This window comes from Molothrus ater, chromosome 28 (genome assembly GCF_012460135.2).
Source record: "Molothrus ater isolate BHLD 08-10-18 breed brown headed cowbird chromosome 28, BPBGC_Mater_1.1, whole genome shotgun sequence".
Classification (NCBI taxonomy): domain Eukaryota; kingdom Metazoa; phylum Chordata; class Aves; order Passeriformes; family Icteridae; genus Molothrus; species Molothrus ater.
In genome coordinates this window covers 4633237-4650068 of record NC_050505.2, presented here as the reverse complement: position 1 = coordinate 4650068, position 16832 = coordinate 4633237, and the positions used below count along the sequence as shown (strand labels likewise).

The 16832-nt window shown below is 50.9% G+C and overlaps 1 protein-coding gene across 2 annotated transcripts; it reads left to right on the top strand.

Moving 5' to 3' along the window:
- The first annotated feature begins 1859 nt into the window (after positions 1 to 1859).
- RASSF2 (Ras association domain family member 2) lies at positions 1860 to 15884 on the top strand. 2 transcript variants are annotated; one of them, XM_036396800.2, is made up of 12 exons: positions 1860 to 1963; positions 2435 to 2580; positions 6580 to 6670; positions 8326 to 8401; positions 9280 to 9431; positions 10019 to 10101; positions 10392 to 10540; positions 11684 to 11785; positions 12379 to 12430; positions 13091 to 13212; positions 14303 to 14400; positions 14685 to 15884. In XM_036396800.2, exons 3-12 carry the CDS (start codon positions 6612 to 6614, stop codon positions 14752 to 14754), a joined length of 963 nt encoding a protein of 320 aa, XP_036252693.1. In that variant the 5' UTR covers positions 1860 to 1963; positions 2435 to 2580; positions 6580 to 6611; the 3' UTR covers positions 14755 to 15884. The 2 variants fall into 2 exon arrangements, with proteins under 2 accessions (XP_036252693.1, XP_036252692.1); XM_036396799.2 differs by having other exon boundaries at positions 6532 to 6670.
- Positions 15885 to 16832: the final 948 nt, after the last annotated feature.

Below are 16832 nucleotides of genomic sequence, written 5' to 3'. Positions count from 1 at the left end.
GTGATTGTTCCTTCGGTGGTGAATTGTGGAATTACAGCATCCTGGAGTGGTTTGGCTTGGAAGGGAAGGATTCCTCCCTAATTGATTGATTTCTTCCTAATGGATGATTAATTAATTGATGAATGGATTATTAATTTCAGAATCCAGGTGATGGCCAGATCCAACCCAGAGTCTTTGGAGCTGCCCAAATCCACAACCCCCAAATGCCTTTGGGACCCTCAGCTCCCACCTCGGGGAGTTCCTGGGTTTGTGGGGCACAGGCTCAGATTCCTGCCCCTTTCTTGGCATTTCCTGCCTGTTCCTGGGATTCTTAATGGGATTTCCTGCCCATTCCTTTTGATTCCTGCCCCTTCCTGAGATTCCCTTCCCATTCCTGGGATTCTTCCTGGGATTCCTGCTCCATTCCCCCCTCCAGGCTCCACTGCCTGAGCACTGGTGACAGCGAGCAGGACCTGGCAAAAGTCAGGATTTTACCCCAATTCCACAGCCAAGATTCCCCTGTGCTCCCACAGGTGCCCACCCCAAACCCCGGATTTATTTTTATTATTTTTATTTTTATTTTTATTTTTATTTTTCTGTTTGCATCCCCCCCCCCCAGGAGCTGAGGGTCAGGGGAAGCTCTCCCCGTGTTTGGGGACAAATCCTGGGGTTTGGGGCCGGCTCCATTGTCCTCTCTCCCCACCACAAAGGGCCTCTGATCCCTGCCAGCCCTGGAGATGCTGCTGGAATATCAATCCTGACCCAGCCCCGCTCACTTTCGCCGAGTCAGTGCTTCCCTGAGCCAGAACTTCTCATATTTTACACAGAAATCCAAGAAAATCTGGGAAAAAAGGCCCATTCCAGCCTGTGCCTGCAGAGAGGCCAGTTTGGCTCAAGCAGCTGCTTTGATTATTTCTTTGTTTTGGGGTTGTTTGGTTGGGGTTTTTTTGTTTTTTCCCTTTCGTGTGGGCTGTTTCTAGGCAAATTCCTTCAAAAGAAAAAAAGCCCAGAGGAGCCACAAAGCTCTGGGAAAGGTCAGGGGCAGACAAAGGAGGAGGGACACGGCTGCTGCTCCTCTGGAATACTGAACACCCCCAGACACCCCCAAACTCTCTCTAAACACCTCCCAGCGCCCCCAAACTCCCCCCAGGACACCAGAACCGGCCGGGCAGGATGGGACCCCGATCCTGGGAACGCTGAGTGCTGCAGCTGCTGCTCCAGGCAGATTTTATTGGAATTTATTTCCTCCTCCATCCCTGCTCGGGGGCGGTTTTGGAGCCGGGTGGGATCCCGAGGCCGAGGGGAGCAGCCAAGTGTGCTGCCTGCACGGCTCTGGCACTGAAAATCCCAGGATTTGGGGCTTTTTAGGGCAGAAACAGCCGCTCCAGCCTGTGGGGTGCAGCCCAGAAATTCCCTCTGGGGATTCTGGACAAAGCTGGAGCTGATTGTGGGAGCATTTCCAGCCTGGCTGCGTGGGATGGGGATTCCTTCGGGGTTCTGGTCTTGGCAGTGGGGTTGGAGAATCCCTTGGGATCCTGTTCCTGACGCTGGGAATGGGGAACCTTTTGGGATCCTGTCCTTACCATTGGAAATACCAGGGCATTTCTGGGGACAGTGGGGGCGAGGTGTCCTTGGGGAACCCGGAACCTGCCCAGGGACGTTCCTGGAGCATCCCTCGGGATGTTTGGGCGGGGACAACGCGGCTCCCGGAGGTGACGCCTTTGGGGTGCCCAGCCCTGGCACCCGGGCAGGGATCCCGGGGCCGCGATGTCCTCAGGGATGCGGGTTCCGGGCTGACCCCGGTTGCGGGAGGGAGGGACGGGGGTCCCCGGGGAGGGAGGGGGCGTCCCCAGGGAGGGAGGGGGCGTCCCCCGCGCTGCCACCCCCGGCCCCGCCCGCGCCCCTCCCCGTCCCGCCCCGCCCCGCCCAGGGGCGGCCTCCGGGGCACCGGCTGCGAGCGGAGCGGCACCGGCACCGGCACCGGGTGAGTGCGGGCGGGATGGGGCATCACCCCCATCCCCATCCCCATCCCCATCCCCATCCCCATCCCCATCCCCATCCCCATCCCGCTCCCCATCCCCATCCCCGTCCCCCGCGCCGGGAGCGGCCCCGGGGCTGAGCCGGGCCCCCCCCCGCCGCAGCCGGGAGCTCGCGGAAAACCTCCGGGATCCCCGGGATCCGTCCCCCAGCCCCGGTGTCACCTCAGCCTCCCCGAGCGCCCCCAGCATCGCCCCCCGAGCGGGGCTGGAGCGGCCGCGCTTCCCTGCCCGGGCTCGGCACCTTCGCTCCCCGTCCCGCCCGCGCTGTCCCGGGGCCCGCCCGCAGCCCCTGGCGGCCGCCGGCTCCTCCCGAGGGCTTCACCCGAGCGCGGCCCCGCTGTCCCCGGGTGACCCGAGCCCCTCCCGCGGCCCCTCCGCGGGCGCTGAGCGCTCCCTCCTTCCCCTGTGCCCCGCAGGACGGAGCGGCCGGGCCGGAGAACAATAGCGGCGCTGGGAACAATGGAGCGGCCGCCGCTCCCCGCTTAGGGATGCGGGCCGGGGCAGCGCTCCCAGCCCGGGAGTAGCGCAGGAACCGCGGCCAGCGCAGGATCCGCGCCTCGGGGTGAGCGCTCGGCTCGGTGCCCGCTCCGCCCGTGCCCCGGCGCCGCCTCCGGGCGATGTTCGGGCACCGGAGCGGCCTCGGGCCGGGGAAAGGCGGCCGGGGCTGCGGGGAGGGAGCATCGCGGCCTCTCCGGGGATGGGATATTCCCACAATGCTCGGCTGCGCCAGATCCGCGCCTCCCGCCCCATGCCGGGGATGCTGCCGGGGTGGGGTGGGACTGAAGCAGCAGAAACCCCCCAAAAGCCGCCGATTTCTCTGCAGGAGCAGGGAAGAACATCGCTCTCCTGCTAAAAACGCGGTTTTGGAAGGGTGGCGGCGGGGTTGGCTACTTTTTTCCTTGTTTTGTTGTGTTGGAGCCGGGCAGGAGCTGTGCGGATGCGGCCGGGCTGGGCTGCGGGCGTGCGGGACGGGCTTTAGGGGGGCTGGTGTTGGGGTGGGGAACAAGAGGAGGCAGAGAGGGCCCGAACCCTCCTCGGTTTGCCCCGGAGCTGCGCTAAAAGCGCTTTGCAAAGCACCAAGAGAGGCTCGGGCCGGGCAGGGCAGGGTGGAACCGCGGCAGCTCCGAGCGGGAAACTGAGGCACGGGGGTGCCGGGAGCTGAGCCGGCCCCAAAGGGCCAGGGTTGAGCAATGCAGCGACTTCCACTTGGCCAGCGCTGTGATCTGGGTGATTCCCAGCATTTCCCCGGTGGTTCCCAGCCGGTTTTTTTTGTGATTCCCAGCTTTTCCCGGGTTATCCCAGCTTTTCTGGGTGATTCTCAGCTTTTCTGGGTGATTCTCAGCTTTTCCCGGGTTATCCCAGCCTTTCCCGGGTTATCCCAGCTTTTCTGGGTGATTCTCAGCTTTTCCCGGGTTATCCCAGCATTTCCCGGGTTATCCCAGCTTTTCTGGGTGATTCTCAGCTTTTCTGGGTGATTCTCAGCTTTTCCCGGGTTATCCCAGCCTTTCCCGGGTTATCCCAGCATTTCCAGGGTTATCCCAGCTTTTCTGGGTGATTCTCAGCTTTTCCCGGCTGATTCACAGCATTTCCCGGGTGATTTGCAGCATTTCCCCGGTGATTCCCAGCCTTTCCCGGGTTATCCCATCCTCTCCCGGGTGATTCCCGGTCCCGGAGCCGCCTCTCCCCTCCGCTCCCAGCCTGGTTTTCTCTGCAGACCCAAAAAAGGAAGAATTTTCCCCTTTCCTGAGCGCTAGGAAGGGGATGTGATGACGGAGGCCAAGGTGGCAGAGCCGGGGCGTAAACAGGAAACTCCTCGGCACGGGAGGATGAACCTGCACCTTGGAGCTCCCCTTCCATCCCAACACGGGACTTTTCTGATGGCTCCTGCTCGTCCCCGTGTCCCCTTCGAGGGAATTGGGATTTTGGGAATTGGCATTGACCCCTGGGCATCTCCAGGATGCCCTGGAAAAAAAGCTCCGAGTGGTACCAAGGGCTCCACCCTGGGCTCTGCTGCTCCGGGAGGGGTTTTTCCTCTCACTTTTGTGGTTTTGCTGCTCCAGGGTGGTTCTTTTCAGTCCCTTCGGTGTTTTTGCTGCTCCAAAAGGGCTCTTTTCACTCACTTTGATGATTTTGCTGCTCCAGGAGGGTTCATTCCACTCCTTTTGCTCTTTTTGCTGCTCTAGGAGAGTTCTTCGCACTCATTTCGGTGTTTTTGCTGCTCCAGGAGGGTTCTTTTCACTGCCTTTGCTTTTTTTGCTGCTCCAGGAGGGTTCTTTTCCCTCACTTTGGTGATTTTGCTGCTCCAGGAGGGTTCTTTTCCCTCACTTTGGTGATTTTGCTGCTCCAGGAGGGTTTTTTTCCACTCACTTTGGTGTTTTTGCTGCTCCAGGAGGGGGTTTTGGGGTTTTTTTTCACTCCTTTTGGTGTTTTTGGCACCATTTTCAGATCTGCCATGTCCTTTAATCCCCCTTGAACCTCCCCAGAGCTTTTCCTCCCTTGCCAGGGGTCCCCCACCAGGGGATGCCCCTTCTGCCACTCCCGCACCTCACACCTGGAACCCCAAATTTGGGACCCCACACTCAGCTGCTGCCCCAAAACCCCATGGATTTATCCCAAACCCTTGAGCCAGCTGCAAAATCCCCTCCTGGTACCATTTTTGGTGAATAAATGGGATTATTCCTGTGGGAGGATGGATGGAGGTGGCTGCAGGAGGAAGGGTGGTGCCAGATTTTGCTGAATTTTGCCAAATTTCACCGAATTTTACCAAAATACTCAGGCAGCTCCTCAGGAAACCCAAAGCTTTGTCAGCTCTTCTGCAATTTTCCTTCTCCTTCTGCTTTTTCTCTGAGCCCCAGGGCTGGGCTGGGCCGATTTCCTGCCCTTCCCCTCCTGACACTGAGGAGTTTTTGCTGTTGAAAATCAGTTTTTATCCCAACGTGTGGGATGGAGCCCCCAGGATTGCTGCCCTGCAGGAGCCTTAGGGTTTGAGTTTGTCCCCTGACAGGTTTTACTGCCCTGGCCTGGATTTTGGGGTGAATTTGGGGTTTTTTCTTTCAGGAAAAGGAGGATTTGTGTCCCAGGGGGCTGGGAGGAAGCACATGGAGAGCAGGGAGGTGGAGGAAGTCAGAGCCTTGAGGAGCAAACGCTTTTTGCTCGCCTCAGTTTCTCTTCCAGGAGAAGGGGAGGGAGGGAAAAGAACCTGAAAAATGAAATTTTTCCATCCAAGGAAAAGCATGACCCCAAAAACGCTTTTTTCACCATTTAACACCTCCCAGTTCCCCATTCTGAGGCCTCTTTGAGGGCTGATTTCCAAACTGAGCATCCCAAGGGCTTCACCCCAAACCCCACCTCAATTCCACCCTGCAGCCCCCAAAAATCCCCTGAGCTCTGAGCCAGGGCCCGTCCCAGGTGGGATTTGGGGTTCCCAAGGGTTTGTGTGGCCCAAAAACCCGGCTGGGATCGTAAAAACCTGAAGGATCAGCCCAGAATTTCTGCCTGCCTGGAAATCCATCCCCGGCAGCCGCTCCCGGCCCTGCGCCTCTGAGCTCAGGGGGTGAAAAAGGGCAAAAACCTCGGGGAAAAGGAAAATTCCCAGTGCCCCTCCCAGCCTCGCTGCTGCGACACCCGGGGTGCTGCGAATGCAAATTCAGCGCGAGGAGAGAAAGGAGATCTCGGCGGGGATTAAATTTTCAGTGAGTTCGGGCGCCTCTGTCCTTATCTGATCTCCCTCGTTCCCCGAGGAGCCGCCGAGCCCCGCCCGCCCCTCCGAGCCTTTTCCAGGCCCTGGGGGTTTATTCGTGTTTCGTTAGTTAGTTCATTTTAGGTTTACTTTTAGTTTTTATCTATTTATTTATTATATTTCTCTAAATTTTATTTATTTTCTTCTTATTTTTTAAATTTTATTTATTTTTACATTTAGTTTTTCATTTCCTATTTATTTATTTAAAAGTTTTTTTAATTTATTTAAAGTTTTATTATTTTATTATTTTATATAATTTTGAATTTTAATTTAAATTACTTTTGATTATTTATTATTTTTATTATCTTCAATTTTTATTCTTACTTTCATTCTTATTTTTGATTCCTTTTCATTGCTTTTTATTTTGTGACTTATTTTATTTTCATTTTTAATTGGTTTCATTTTTAGTTCTAGCTTTGCTTTTATTTTTACTTTTATTTCTATTATATGTATATATTTATACTTATAAAATATATTTATATTTATACTTTTATTTTTATTTCCATTTTTTTATTTCCATTTTTATTTTTTATTTTTATTTCAATTTTTATTTCCATTTCTATTTTTTATTTTTATTTCCATTATATGTATATATTTATACTTATACAATATATTTATACTTATACTTTTATTTTTATTTCCATTTTTTTTTTATTTCCATTTTTATTTCCATTTCTATTTTTTATTTTTACTTCCATTTTTATTTCCATTTTTATTTCCATTTTTATTTTTTATTTTTATTTCCATTTTTATTTTTTTATTTTTCTCCCCCAGGGGAGGGTGGCTGGCTTGGCTCTCCTGACCCCATCGTGTCCCCCCCAGCCCGGCTCCCCCCATGCCCGCCCGGCCCCACCATGGAGCTCAGCAGTGCAGGGGGCGCCGTGCCCTGCGGGAAGGACAAATTCATCTCCAGGTACCGGGGACAGGGACAGGGGGGACACGGGGGGACATGGGCGGGGACACGGGGCTGACATGGGGCTGGGGCATTCCTGGTGTTCAGGGGATATGGGATGTGGGATATGGGATGGGATACGGGTTAAGGGATGTGGGATTTGAGATGTGGGATGTGGGGTCTGGGATGAATGTGGGATGGATTTGGGATATGGGATATGGGATGGATGTGGGATATGGGATATGGGATGGTTTTGGGATATGGGATATAGGATATGGGATTTGGGATATGGGATATGGGACATGGGATGGATGTGGGATATGGGATGGTTTTGGGATATGGGATATGGGATATGGGATATGGGACATGGGATGGATGTGGGATATGGGATGGTTTTGGGATATGGGATATGGGATATGGGATATGGGATTTGGGATATGGGGTATAGGGTGTGGGACAGATTTGGGATACGGGATGTGGGATAGGGGATGGCTTAGCTGGAACCTGAACTGGGGAATGTGGTGTGGAATGTGTTATCTGGAACCTAAAATATACAATATATACAATATATAACACTATCTACAATCCATATATTGCATTGTATATATACAATATCTACCAATATCTACAATATATAACACCACCATAGAATGTGTAATGTATAACAATGAATCACAATATCTAACAATACATACTATAAATATATATATTGTATTGTATATATACAATATCTACCAATATACAACAATATCTACCAGTACATACAATATATAACCACAGATAACAACACTATCTAATGTATAACACATAATAATACATGCAATATGTGACATCACTGTATAATGTGTAATATATAACAATATCTAACAATACATACTATAAATATATATATTGTATTGTATATATACAATATCTACCAATATCTACAATATATAACAACACCATAGAATGTGTAATGTATAACAATGTATCACAATATCTAACAATACATACTATAAATATATATATTGTATTATATATATACAATATCTACCAATATACAACAATATCTACCAGTACATACAATATATAACCAGAGATAACAACACTATCTAATGTATAACACATAATAATACATGCAATATATGACATCACTGTATAATGTGTAATATATAACAATATCTAACAATCCCCACGATTTGCACTGGGTTTGCCCCTTTTATTTTTGTTTTTCTCGCCACTTTGCCCCTCGGAGCTTTGCTCTGAGCTGGAGGAGGCCGGCGTGGCCCCCTCGCCTGTGACCACTCGTGACTCCAGCGTGACCCCCCAGGAATCTGATAAAATCTTTTGGTGTTCGCCTCGTGACCAACTGCCCCGAGCTCCTTTGGGGTTCCTTGTGCCTTTTAGGGACATTTATGGGGGACACCCTCACAGGGAGATTCTCCCCCTAATTGTGGCTGCAAAAGGTGGGGCCCCCAGCAAAACCTTCAATAAGGGAGGAGGAAAAAGACCCAAATCTGCCTCAAATAAAGCAGTTGTTGGGTCCCCAGCAGCACAGAGGGTCCCTCAGCCAGGGCAGCAATTCCTGCTTTTCCTGTAGCATCTCAGGGGTCACTGGTGGTGCCTGCAGCATCTCCCCTCTCACCCCAAACCCCATCTCAGCCCCTTTTTTCCCCATTTTTTAATTTTTCCCCCAGGAATGAGCTGCTCCTGCACCTCAAGACCTACAACATCTACTACGAGGGGCAGAACCTGCAGCTGCGGCACCGGGAGGTGAGAGAGGAGGGGATTGGGGGGCACAACAGGGAATCCAGGGCTCCAACAGCTCCTCTGGGAACTCCAAATTTATATTATATATATGTAATATTTCTATTATTATTTTATATTTATATATATATATATATATGTAATTTGCATTCACTATATATATATATATATATATATATATATAAATTTTTATATATAAATCTATAAATCTTTATATTATATATAAAATCTTTATATATATACAATCTGCATTTGGATTTATATATATATATAATCCTTATATTATATATGTAATTTGCATTCAGATTATATAGATATATAAATTTATATATATAAATTTACCATAGATATCATATATATTTACATTGCTTTGTGTATATAAAATATTTCAATTATATATATAAAATCTGCATTCAAATTATATGTACATATCTGAGTTTTTTAATATGATATGTAAACCTTTATATTATATATAAATGCTTATATTATATATAGAAAATCCTTATATTCTATGTATAAAATCCTTATGTTTTATGCATAAAATCCTTATAGTCTACGTATATAATCCATATATTCTGTATATAAAATCCTTATAGTCTACATATAAAGTCCTTGTATTCTGTGTATAAAATCCTCGTATTCTGTGTATAAAATCCTTATATTCTATGTATAAAATCCTCATATTCTACATATAAAATCCCTGTGTTCTGTGTATAAAACCCCTATATTCTGAGTATAAAACTCCTGTGTTCTGTGTGTAAAATTTCCCGTGTTCTGTGTGTAAATTTCCCATATTCTCTGTGTAAAATCCCCGTGTTCTGTGTGTAAATTTCCCGTGTTCTCTGTGTAAAATCCCCGTGTTCTGTGTGTGAATGTGGCTGCAGGAGGAAGGGGAGCTGATCGTGGAGGGGCTGCTGAACATCTCGTGGGGGCTGCGCCGCCCCATCCGCCTGCAGATGCAGGACGACAACCAGCGCATCCGCCCGCCACCCTCCTCCTCCTCCTGGCACTCGGGCTGCAACCTGGGCGCCCACGGGTGAGTGAGGGCAGAGACAGCCCCAAAACACAGCCCTGAAAACACAGACCCAAAAATACAGACCTGAAAAACACAGACCCAAAAGTACAGACCTGAAAAATACAGACCTAAAAAACACGGCCCTGAAAAAACACAGCCCCCAAAATACGCAGCCCCAAAAACGGGCAGGCAGCCCCCAAAAAACACAACCCTGAAAAACACAGCCCTAAAAACACAGCCCCAAAAAACAGCCCTAAAAAACACAGCCCTAAAAATACAGACCTAAAAAACACAGCCCCAATAAACACAGCCCTGAAAAACACAGCCCCAAAAACACAGCCCCAAAAATACACAGCCCCAGAAATGGGCAGGCAGCCCCAAAAACACAGACACAAAAATACACAGCTCCAAAACCACACACAGACAACCCAAAAACATTGAGCCCCAAGACCGCAGGGCCCCAAAAACCACAGAGACAGCCCCAAAACCGCACAAACAGCCCCAAAACCTCCCTCCAGCCTGTCAGGATGTACAGGTTGCACCCCTGGGCAAGGCACCCCAGGACAGAGACCCAGGACAGGCCACCCACCCCCTCTGTCCCCACCCAGGTCTGTGCTGAAGCCCAGCACCCTGCCGGACATCCAGGTGACAGATGTGGACGCTGCCACCCGCACGGAGAATTCTGGCACAGGTGAGCCGGGCTGGGATCCACCGGCATTGGATCCACCAGGATCAGTCCTGGGGCTCAGATCCACCAGGTTTGGATCCAGCAGGATTGGACTTGGATCCACCAGGCTTGGATCCACTGGGATCGGTGCTGGGGCTCAAATCCACGGGGAGTAGTCCCAGGGCTTGGATCCACCGGGATTGGGTCCACCAGGATCAGTCCCAGGGCTCTGCTGGGGCTCAGGAGTGGTCCTGGGGCTCGGCCTGGGGTCAGTCCTATGGCTCAGATCCCCTGGGACTGAAGGTGCTGTGCAGCCCCCAGGGCGGCAGAGGAGGCCCCGCAGCTGATGAGGACCCGCAGCGACGTCGGCGTCCGGCCCCGCGGCAGCGCCCGCACGGCCGGGGAGCAGCGGCGGCTGCGGCGGCACCGCTTCTCCATCAACGGCCACTTCTACAACCACAAGGTGAGCCCAGGGGTCACCGTCCGCCCTCACGGGTGGGTTTTGTGGTGGTGAGTGATCTCAGAGTGCAAAAAGAACCGACACGGCACAAGGGGGTTTGCAGTGACTATCAAAACAAATGTACCTTTATTGAATAACTACAGCCAAATGTGTTGGGGAGGAACTGGGGGAGAAAGGGGAAAAATAAGGAAAAGAGGGAGAAAAAAAGAAAGGTGTGGAGCTACCAAACGTAGAACAGTGGAGTCCTTCGGTGTCCAGCCGATGGAGTTCACCAGGCGATGTCCAGGGAGACCTCAGGGGTGCAGCCCATCTGGACTCTAACCGTACTCTTTATTGATGGAGGAAGGGGACGAATCTTGAAACCGAATCAAAGGTAGCCTATTGTACTTTGGGGGGAAAGAATGGTATTTAGAGAAGGGTACACCCAGTCCATGTTCTCAGCAGTGGGTGAGAGCCGTTGTCTTCATGGCCCACTGCTCACACCTGCAACATCCATCTTGCTTTGGTCAGCTTGCCTCCCCCACACACCTCCCTGGGTCGGGGGCTTCAGTCCCAGTCCTTGGAAAGAGTGGGGAGGGGGCCCTTTCACACAGGGCTTTCATGTCGTGGTTTTTGATGGAAAGGAGCCTTTTCACACAGGGCTTTCATGTCGTGGTTCTTGATGGAAAGGGGCCTTTTCACACAGGGCTTTCATGTCGTGGTTTTTGATGGAAGGGCTCCTTACATCTCAGTCTGTCTGTCACGGAGACTATAAACGAGTGAGAGGGGTCTTCTGTGGGGAACCACCCAGAACTCAGGAGAAGCCCAGCCAGGCCGAGAGGTGGGACATCTCCCAGGGCTCTCGTTGCCAAAGGAGGAAGGTGCCCCCTTCTTGTTTCCATGGGGCTCAGTGCAGCACGCAGCAAACACCCCTGTAACAGGAGCTTAGCGATGTGCTGAGTCTCAGGCTCCTTGCTGTGTAACTTTCTCCAGCAGGGCCAGAGAGGCCAGAGATTTCAGGCAGGGTCTTTTCTTCAGTGGTCCCCAATGAGGATTGTGAGGCAAAAATGAGAGGAGCTTCGGACAGAGCCTCACAGGGGGGCTCCAGGGGGTCTGGGGGATGCAGGGGGTCCTGGCAGGGCTCTCAGTGCCCGCCGTGCCCCGCAGACCTCGGTGTTCACGCCCGCCTACGGCTCCGTCACCAACGTGCGCATCAACAGCACCATGACCACGCCCCAGGTGCTCAAACTGCTGCTCAACAAATTCAAGGTATGGGCATCACCCCTCACTCAGTGCTCTGGGTGCAGCTTGTGTTGTGGATAAAATGAATTAAAATGTTTTATAGGTTATATGTATAATATCTGCATGCAGATTTTTTATCTATCTATCTATCTATCTATCTATCTATCTATCTATCTATCTATCTATCTATCTATCCATCCATCCATCCATATACATATATATAAAGTATTATCTATTTGTATTCATATTTTCATATTTTTAGATTTTATTACTCTATATATTTATTTATATAGTTTATATTTATATTCATATAGTTTATAAATCTTTATATTAGATACATGTAATTTGCATTCAGATTATATAAATATGAATTTTTTATATAAATCTTTATATTATATATAAAAAATATTTATATGTGTAAAACCTGCATTCACATTATATATAATGTATATATGTGTATATACACACACACATACACATATATATGTGTATATATATATAAATATAAAAATCTATACCCTATATATACATATATATATAAATATAAATCTATATATCTATACATAGACTATACCAGGGCAGAACCTGTCCCTTTACCAGAGCTTTGTGTCTCCCCCCAGATCGAGAACTCAGCAGAGGAGTTTGCTCTGTACATGGTGCACACGAGCGGAGGTGGGTGCCCCAAATCCCCTGGCTGTGAGCGCCCCAAACCCCCAGGCGGGAGTGCCCCAGATTAATCCCCTGGCCAGGAGTGCCCCAAATCCCCACGGTGCTGCCACTTCAGCCCTGGTGCTGCCCAGGCACTGCCAGTTCCACCCAGACACTGCCAGTACAACACAGGCACTGCTGGTACTGCTCTGGCGCTGCTGGTACCACCTGGGCAGTGCTGGCACCACCTGGGCACTGCTGGTACCACCTGGGCACTGCTGGTACCACTTTGGCACTGCTGGTACCACCCTGGCACTTCTGGTACTGCCCTGGCACTGCTGGTACCACTTTGGCACTGCTGGTACCACCCTGGCACTGCTGGTACTGCCCTGGCACTGCTGGTACTGCTCTGGCACTGCTGGTACCTCATGGGCACTGCTGGTACTGCCCTGGCACTGCTGGTACTGCTCGGGCACCGCTGGTACCACTTTGGCACTGCTGGTACTGCTCTGGCACTGCTGGTACCTCATGGGCACTGCTGGTACCACCCTGGCACTTCTGGTACTGCTCTGGCAGTGCCGGTACCACCCTGGCAGTGCTGGTACCGCCCTGGCAGTGCCGGTACCGCCCTGGCCGTGCCGGTGCCCGTCCGGTGCCAAGGCCGCGGCTGCGTTGTCCCTGCAGAGAAGCAGCGCCTGCGCGGCAGCGATTTCCCGCTGCTGGCCCGCGTGCTGCAGGGCCCCTGCGAGCAGGTGTCCAAGGTGTTCCTCATGGAGAAGGACCAGGTGGAGGAGGTCACCTACGACGTGAGTGCGGCCCGGGGGCTGCGGGGGGAGATCTGGGGTGTTTGGGGGTCGGGGCGTCACAGGTTTGGGTGGGAGGGACCCCAAATCCCAGCCAGGGCCACCCCTGCCATGGCAGGGACACCTCCCCTGTCCCAGGCGGCTCCAAGCCCTGCCCAGCCTGGCCTGGGGCACCTCCATGGATCCTGGGATGGCTTCTTTGGGAATTCTGTGCCAGCCCCTCCTCGCCCCCACAGGGGAGGGTTTATCCCCAGTGAACAGAGACACCCTGGGGCTGCAGGAGCTGCTCTGTCCATGAAAACTCCTGATCCCCCAGGAAATTCCCCAGAGCATTCCCAGAGCGTTCCCAGTACATTCCCAGTGCATTCCCAGTACATTCCCAGAGCATTCCCAGTACATTCCCAGCACATTCCCAGTACATTCCCAGTGTGTTCCCAGTGCATTCCCAGTGTGTTCCCAGTGCATTCCCAGTACATTCCCAGTGTGTTCCCAGTACATTCCCAGTGCATTCCCAGAGCATTCCCAGTGTGTTCCCAGTGCATTCCCAGTACATTCCCAGAGCATTCCCAGTGTATTCCCAGTGCATTCCCAGTGTGTTCCCAGTACATTCCCAGTGTGTTCCCAGTGCATTCCCAGTACATTCCCAGTACATTCCCAGTGCGTTCCCAGCCCTGCAGTGCCGTCCCAGCCCTGCTCACAGAACAGGGATTTCCCAGGAATTGTTTTTCCCCCTGCTGGCAGCAGCTCCCTTGTGCCATCTGCCGGCTCTGCTCTGAAATCCCAAATCCCGCCCCAAACCCGGCACTTTTGGGGTGAATTTGGGGTTAAGCAGCTCTGAGGCTTTGACACTCAGAGCCACCTCCAGCACCCAGTGGGTGAATCAAAATAAATAAATAAATAAGATAAATAAACCTTAGACTGTTCTTTTTCCCATAATTATCCACTTGTTTGCACGAGCTGATGCTCACAAATATAATTTTTTTTAGGGTTTGCTGTAAAATGTTGGGGTCTTTGGTGAAATCTGAGGAGATGCTGGGGGGTGGGCGATTTCCTCCCCCTCTTCACCATCTCCTGCCGCTCCTCTCCCACCCAGGTCGCCCAGTACATCAAATTTGAGATGCCCATCCTCAGGAGCTTCATCCAGAAGCTGGAGGAGGAGGAGGACCGGGAAGTGAAGAAGCTGAAGCACAAGTACGTGGGGCTGGGGGGAAGAACATCCCAAAAAAAACCCCATCTGTGCATCCCTGGGATGCTCCAGCACTGGGATTTTCCCTGCCTGGTGATCCCTAAGTTTGGGGAAGCAGAGAGGGGGAAAATAGGAGGGAAAAATCCTCGTTTTTGGGATTTTTGTGGGATTTTCTGCCTGGTTTTGTGGTGTTTCCTGCAGTGGAGGTGGGGTTTGGCATCCCCAAAGGTGGGGTTTGAATTATCCCAGGGTTAAAAACCCTTTTCTTTTGATTTCTGTGCCTCCCCAGGTACTCCATCCTGCGGCTGATGATCGAGCAGAGGCTGGAGGAGATCTGCGAGGGCCCCACGGCCATGTGAGCGTCCCTGGGATGTGCTGCACCAAATCCCAACCCCAAAACGCTCCTGGTGCCCACCTGGCTGGCCCCAGCCCCGAGCCAAACCCCCCTCCCAAACCTCCATCCCCTCACAATCCTCGGGGGGCTCCTCCCAGGAAGGCTCTGGATGGTGGCAGCTTCAGCCAAAACCTCAAATCCCTGCAAAACACGGGGAAAAAAAAAAAAAAACAAAAAAAAAAAGATAAAAAAAGAGGAAATCTCTGAGCAGCACCAAGGAGAGGCTGCCAGAACTGCAGAGCTGGAATTTTGGGGGGCTCAGGTTGGAAATGCCCGACGTGGCTCCCTGGGAGGGTCCTGCTGCTCGGCAGCAACAGAGCACAGAAAAATTCCTCTTTTTGTTTCAGAGAAAAGCACATTCCTGCCCTATCACCGCAATAATTCCCCGGTGTTGGGAGGATTTTGTAAATCCCAGGGGCTGGCTGAAATTTTGGGGGGGTTTAACCCTGACCTGGGGGCTCATGGGTGCATTTCCAGCCCAGGAGAAAATCCCATTTTTCCCCCAAAGCTGCAGCCACGGCGTGGCCCCTCCGTCCCCCCTGTAATTTGCACTAATATTTCAGGATTTTGAAGAAAACCACAATGTCAAACCTCTCTGGTAGCTGTAAATGCCAAAAAACCACAAAAACAAACGGCAGAGGGCCTTGAGCATCTCGAGGGGTCTGGATGGGAAAGGGGGAGAGGCAGGAGGAGGGGGAGGCAGAAATAAAGAGGATTTTGTTTTCCAAATCCATTTTCTAGCCAGGAAGTGATCCTGGTGAAACCAGGACAGCACCAGCTGGAAAAACCTCTTTCCTCCCAGGCTAAACCAGCAATACCCATTTTATACCTCGATGTGAATTAACCTCTGACTTTCTCCTCCCTTCCCTTTGAGTTTTTGCAATGCATCTTTGTAATATTTTTTTTTTTAATTTTTAATTTTTAATTTTAATTTTAATGGTACCTTTTCCACCTTTAACTCACGTTGGGGAAAGTGTTGTACAGCGAGAGGAGCTTTGGATGTGTTTGAAGGATGATTGTGGCACTGCTGCGTGGATTAACAAGGAAATAAAATAAAATAAAATAAAATATGTAGCAACTTCATGCAGAATGAAACCCCCTGAGTCAGAGCCTGGCTTTGTCCAAAAGAAATCACTTTTTGTGGGTAGAAATGCCATGGAAATGAATAAAAAATGAGAGTAAATCCTGAATCCACTGCCTGAGTGCCAGTGGAGGAGTTCCCCAAGGAGAAATGTTCTCACCTTCCAGATTTACAGATTCCCACCTAAATTTCTGGAGGATTTTTGGGGTATATTGGGCTAGTTTGGGGCTGGCTTGTCCAGAATAAATCACTTTTTGTGGCTAGAAACGCCGTGGAAATGGGTAAAAAATGAGATGAGAGAAAAGAGTAAAATCCTAGTGAAGAAGTTCCCCAAGGAGAAGCGCTCCCACTTTCCAGATTTACAGATTCCCACCTGAACTTCTGGAGGATTTTTGGGGAATACTGGGCTGGTTTAAAGTGTGGCTTGTCCAGAATGAATCACTTTTTGTGGCTAGAAATGCCATGGAAATGAGTAAAAAATGGGATGATAGGAAAGAGTCAAACCCCAAGGGAGAAGTTCCCCAAGGAGAAGCGCTCTCACCTCCCAGATTTAAACTCCCACCTGAACTTCTGGCGGATTTTTGGGGGAATATTGGGCAGGTTTAGGTTTTATCCAGCCCTTAGGGATTACCCATGGAAACGATTTAAAGAATGAGATGAGGGAAAAGAGTCAAATCCCAGCGGAGGAGCTCCCCAAAGCTGTCACCTCCCGGATTTAAACTCCCACCTGAATTCCCGGCGGATTTTTGGGGAACCCTGGGCAGGTTTGGGTTTTACCCAGCCCTCAGGAATTACCCATCCCCAGGGATAATTTACACCTGCGGGTACTTCCCTCCCAGCAGTTAAAGCCGCGGGTTTTGGGCCTCCTGGAAGCCGCTCCGGGGCTGTCCCGAGCCCTCCCCGCTCTCCCTCCCCTGCCGGGGGCAGGACCGGCCCCGATCCTGCGGGAAAAGCCCAGCCCA

Excerpts from the sequence above, each read along its gene's own strand:
- RASSF2 (XM_036396800.2), top strand. The coding sequence starts at position 6,612 with ATGGAGCTCAGCAGTGCAGGGGGCGCCGTGCCCTGCGGGAAGGACAAA. Across the intron at positions 10,102-10,391 it reads CACGGAGAATTCTGGCACAG|CCCCCAGGGCGGCAGAGGAG; the intron begins GTGAGCCGGGCT and ends GGTGCTGTGCAG. Across the intron at positions 10,541-11,683 it reads GCCACTTCTACAACCACAAG|ACCTCGGTGTTCACGCCCGC; the intron begins GTGAGCCCAGGG and ends CGTGCCCCGCAG.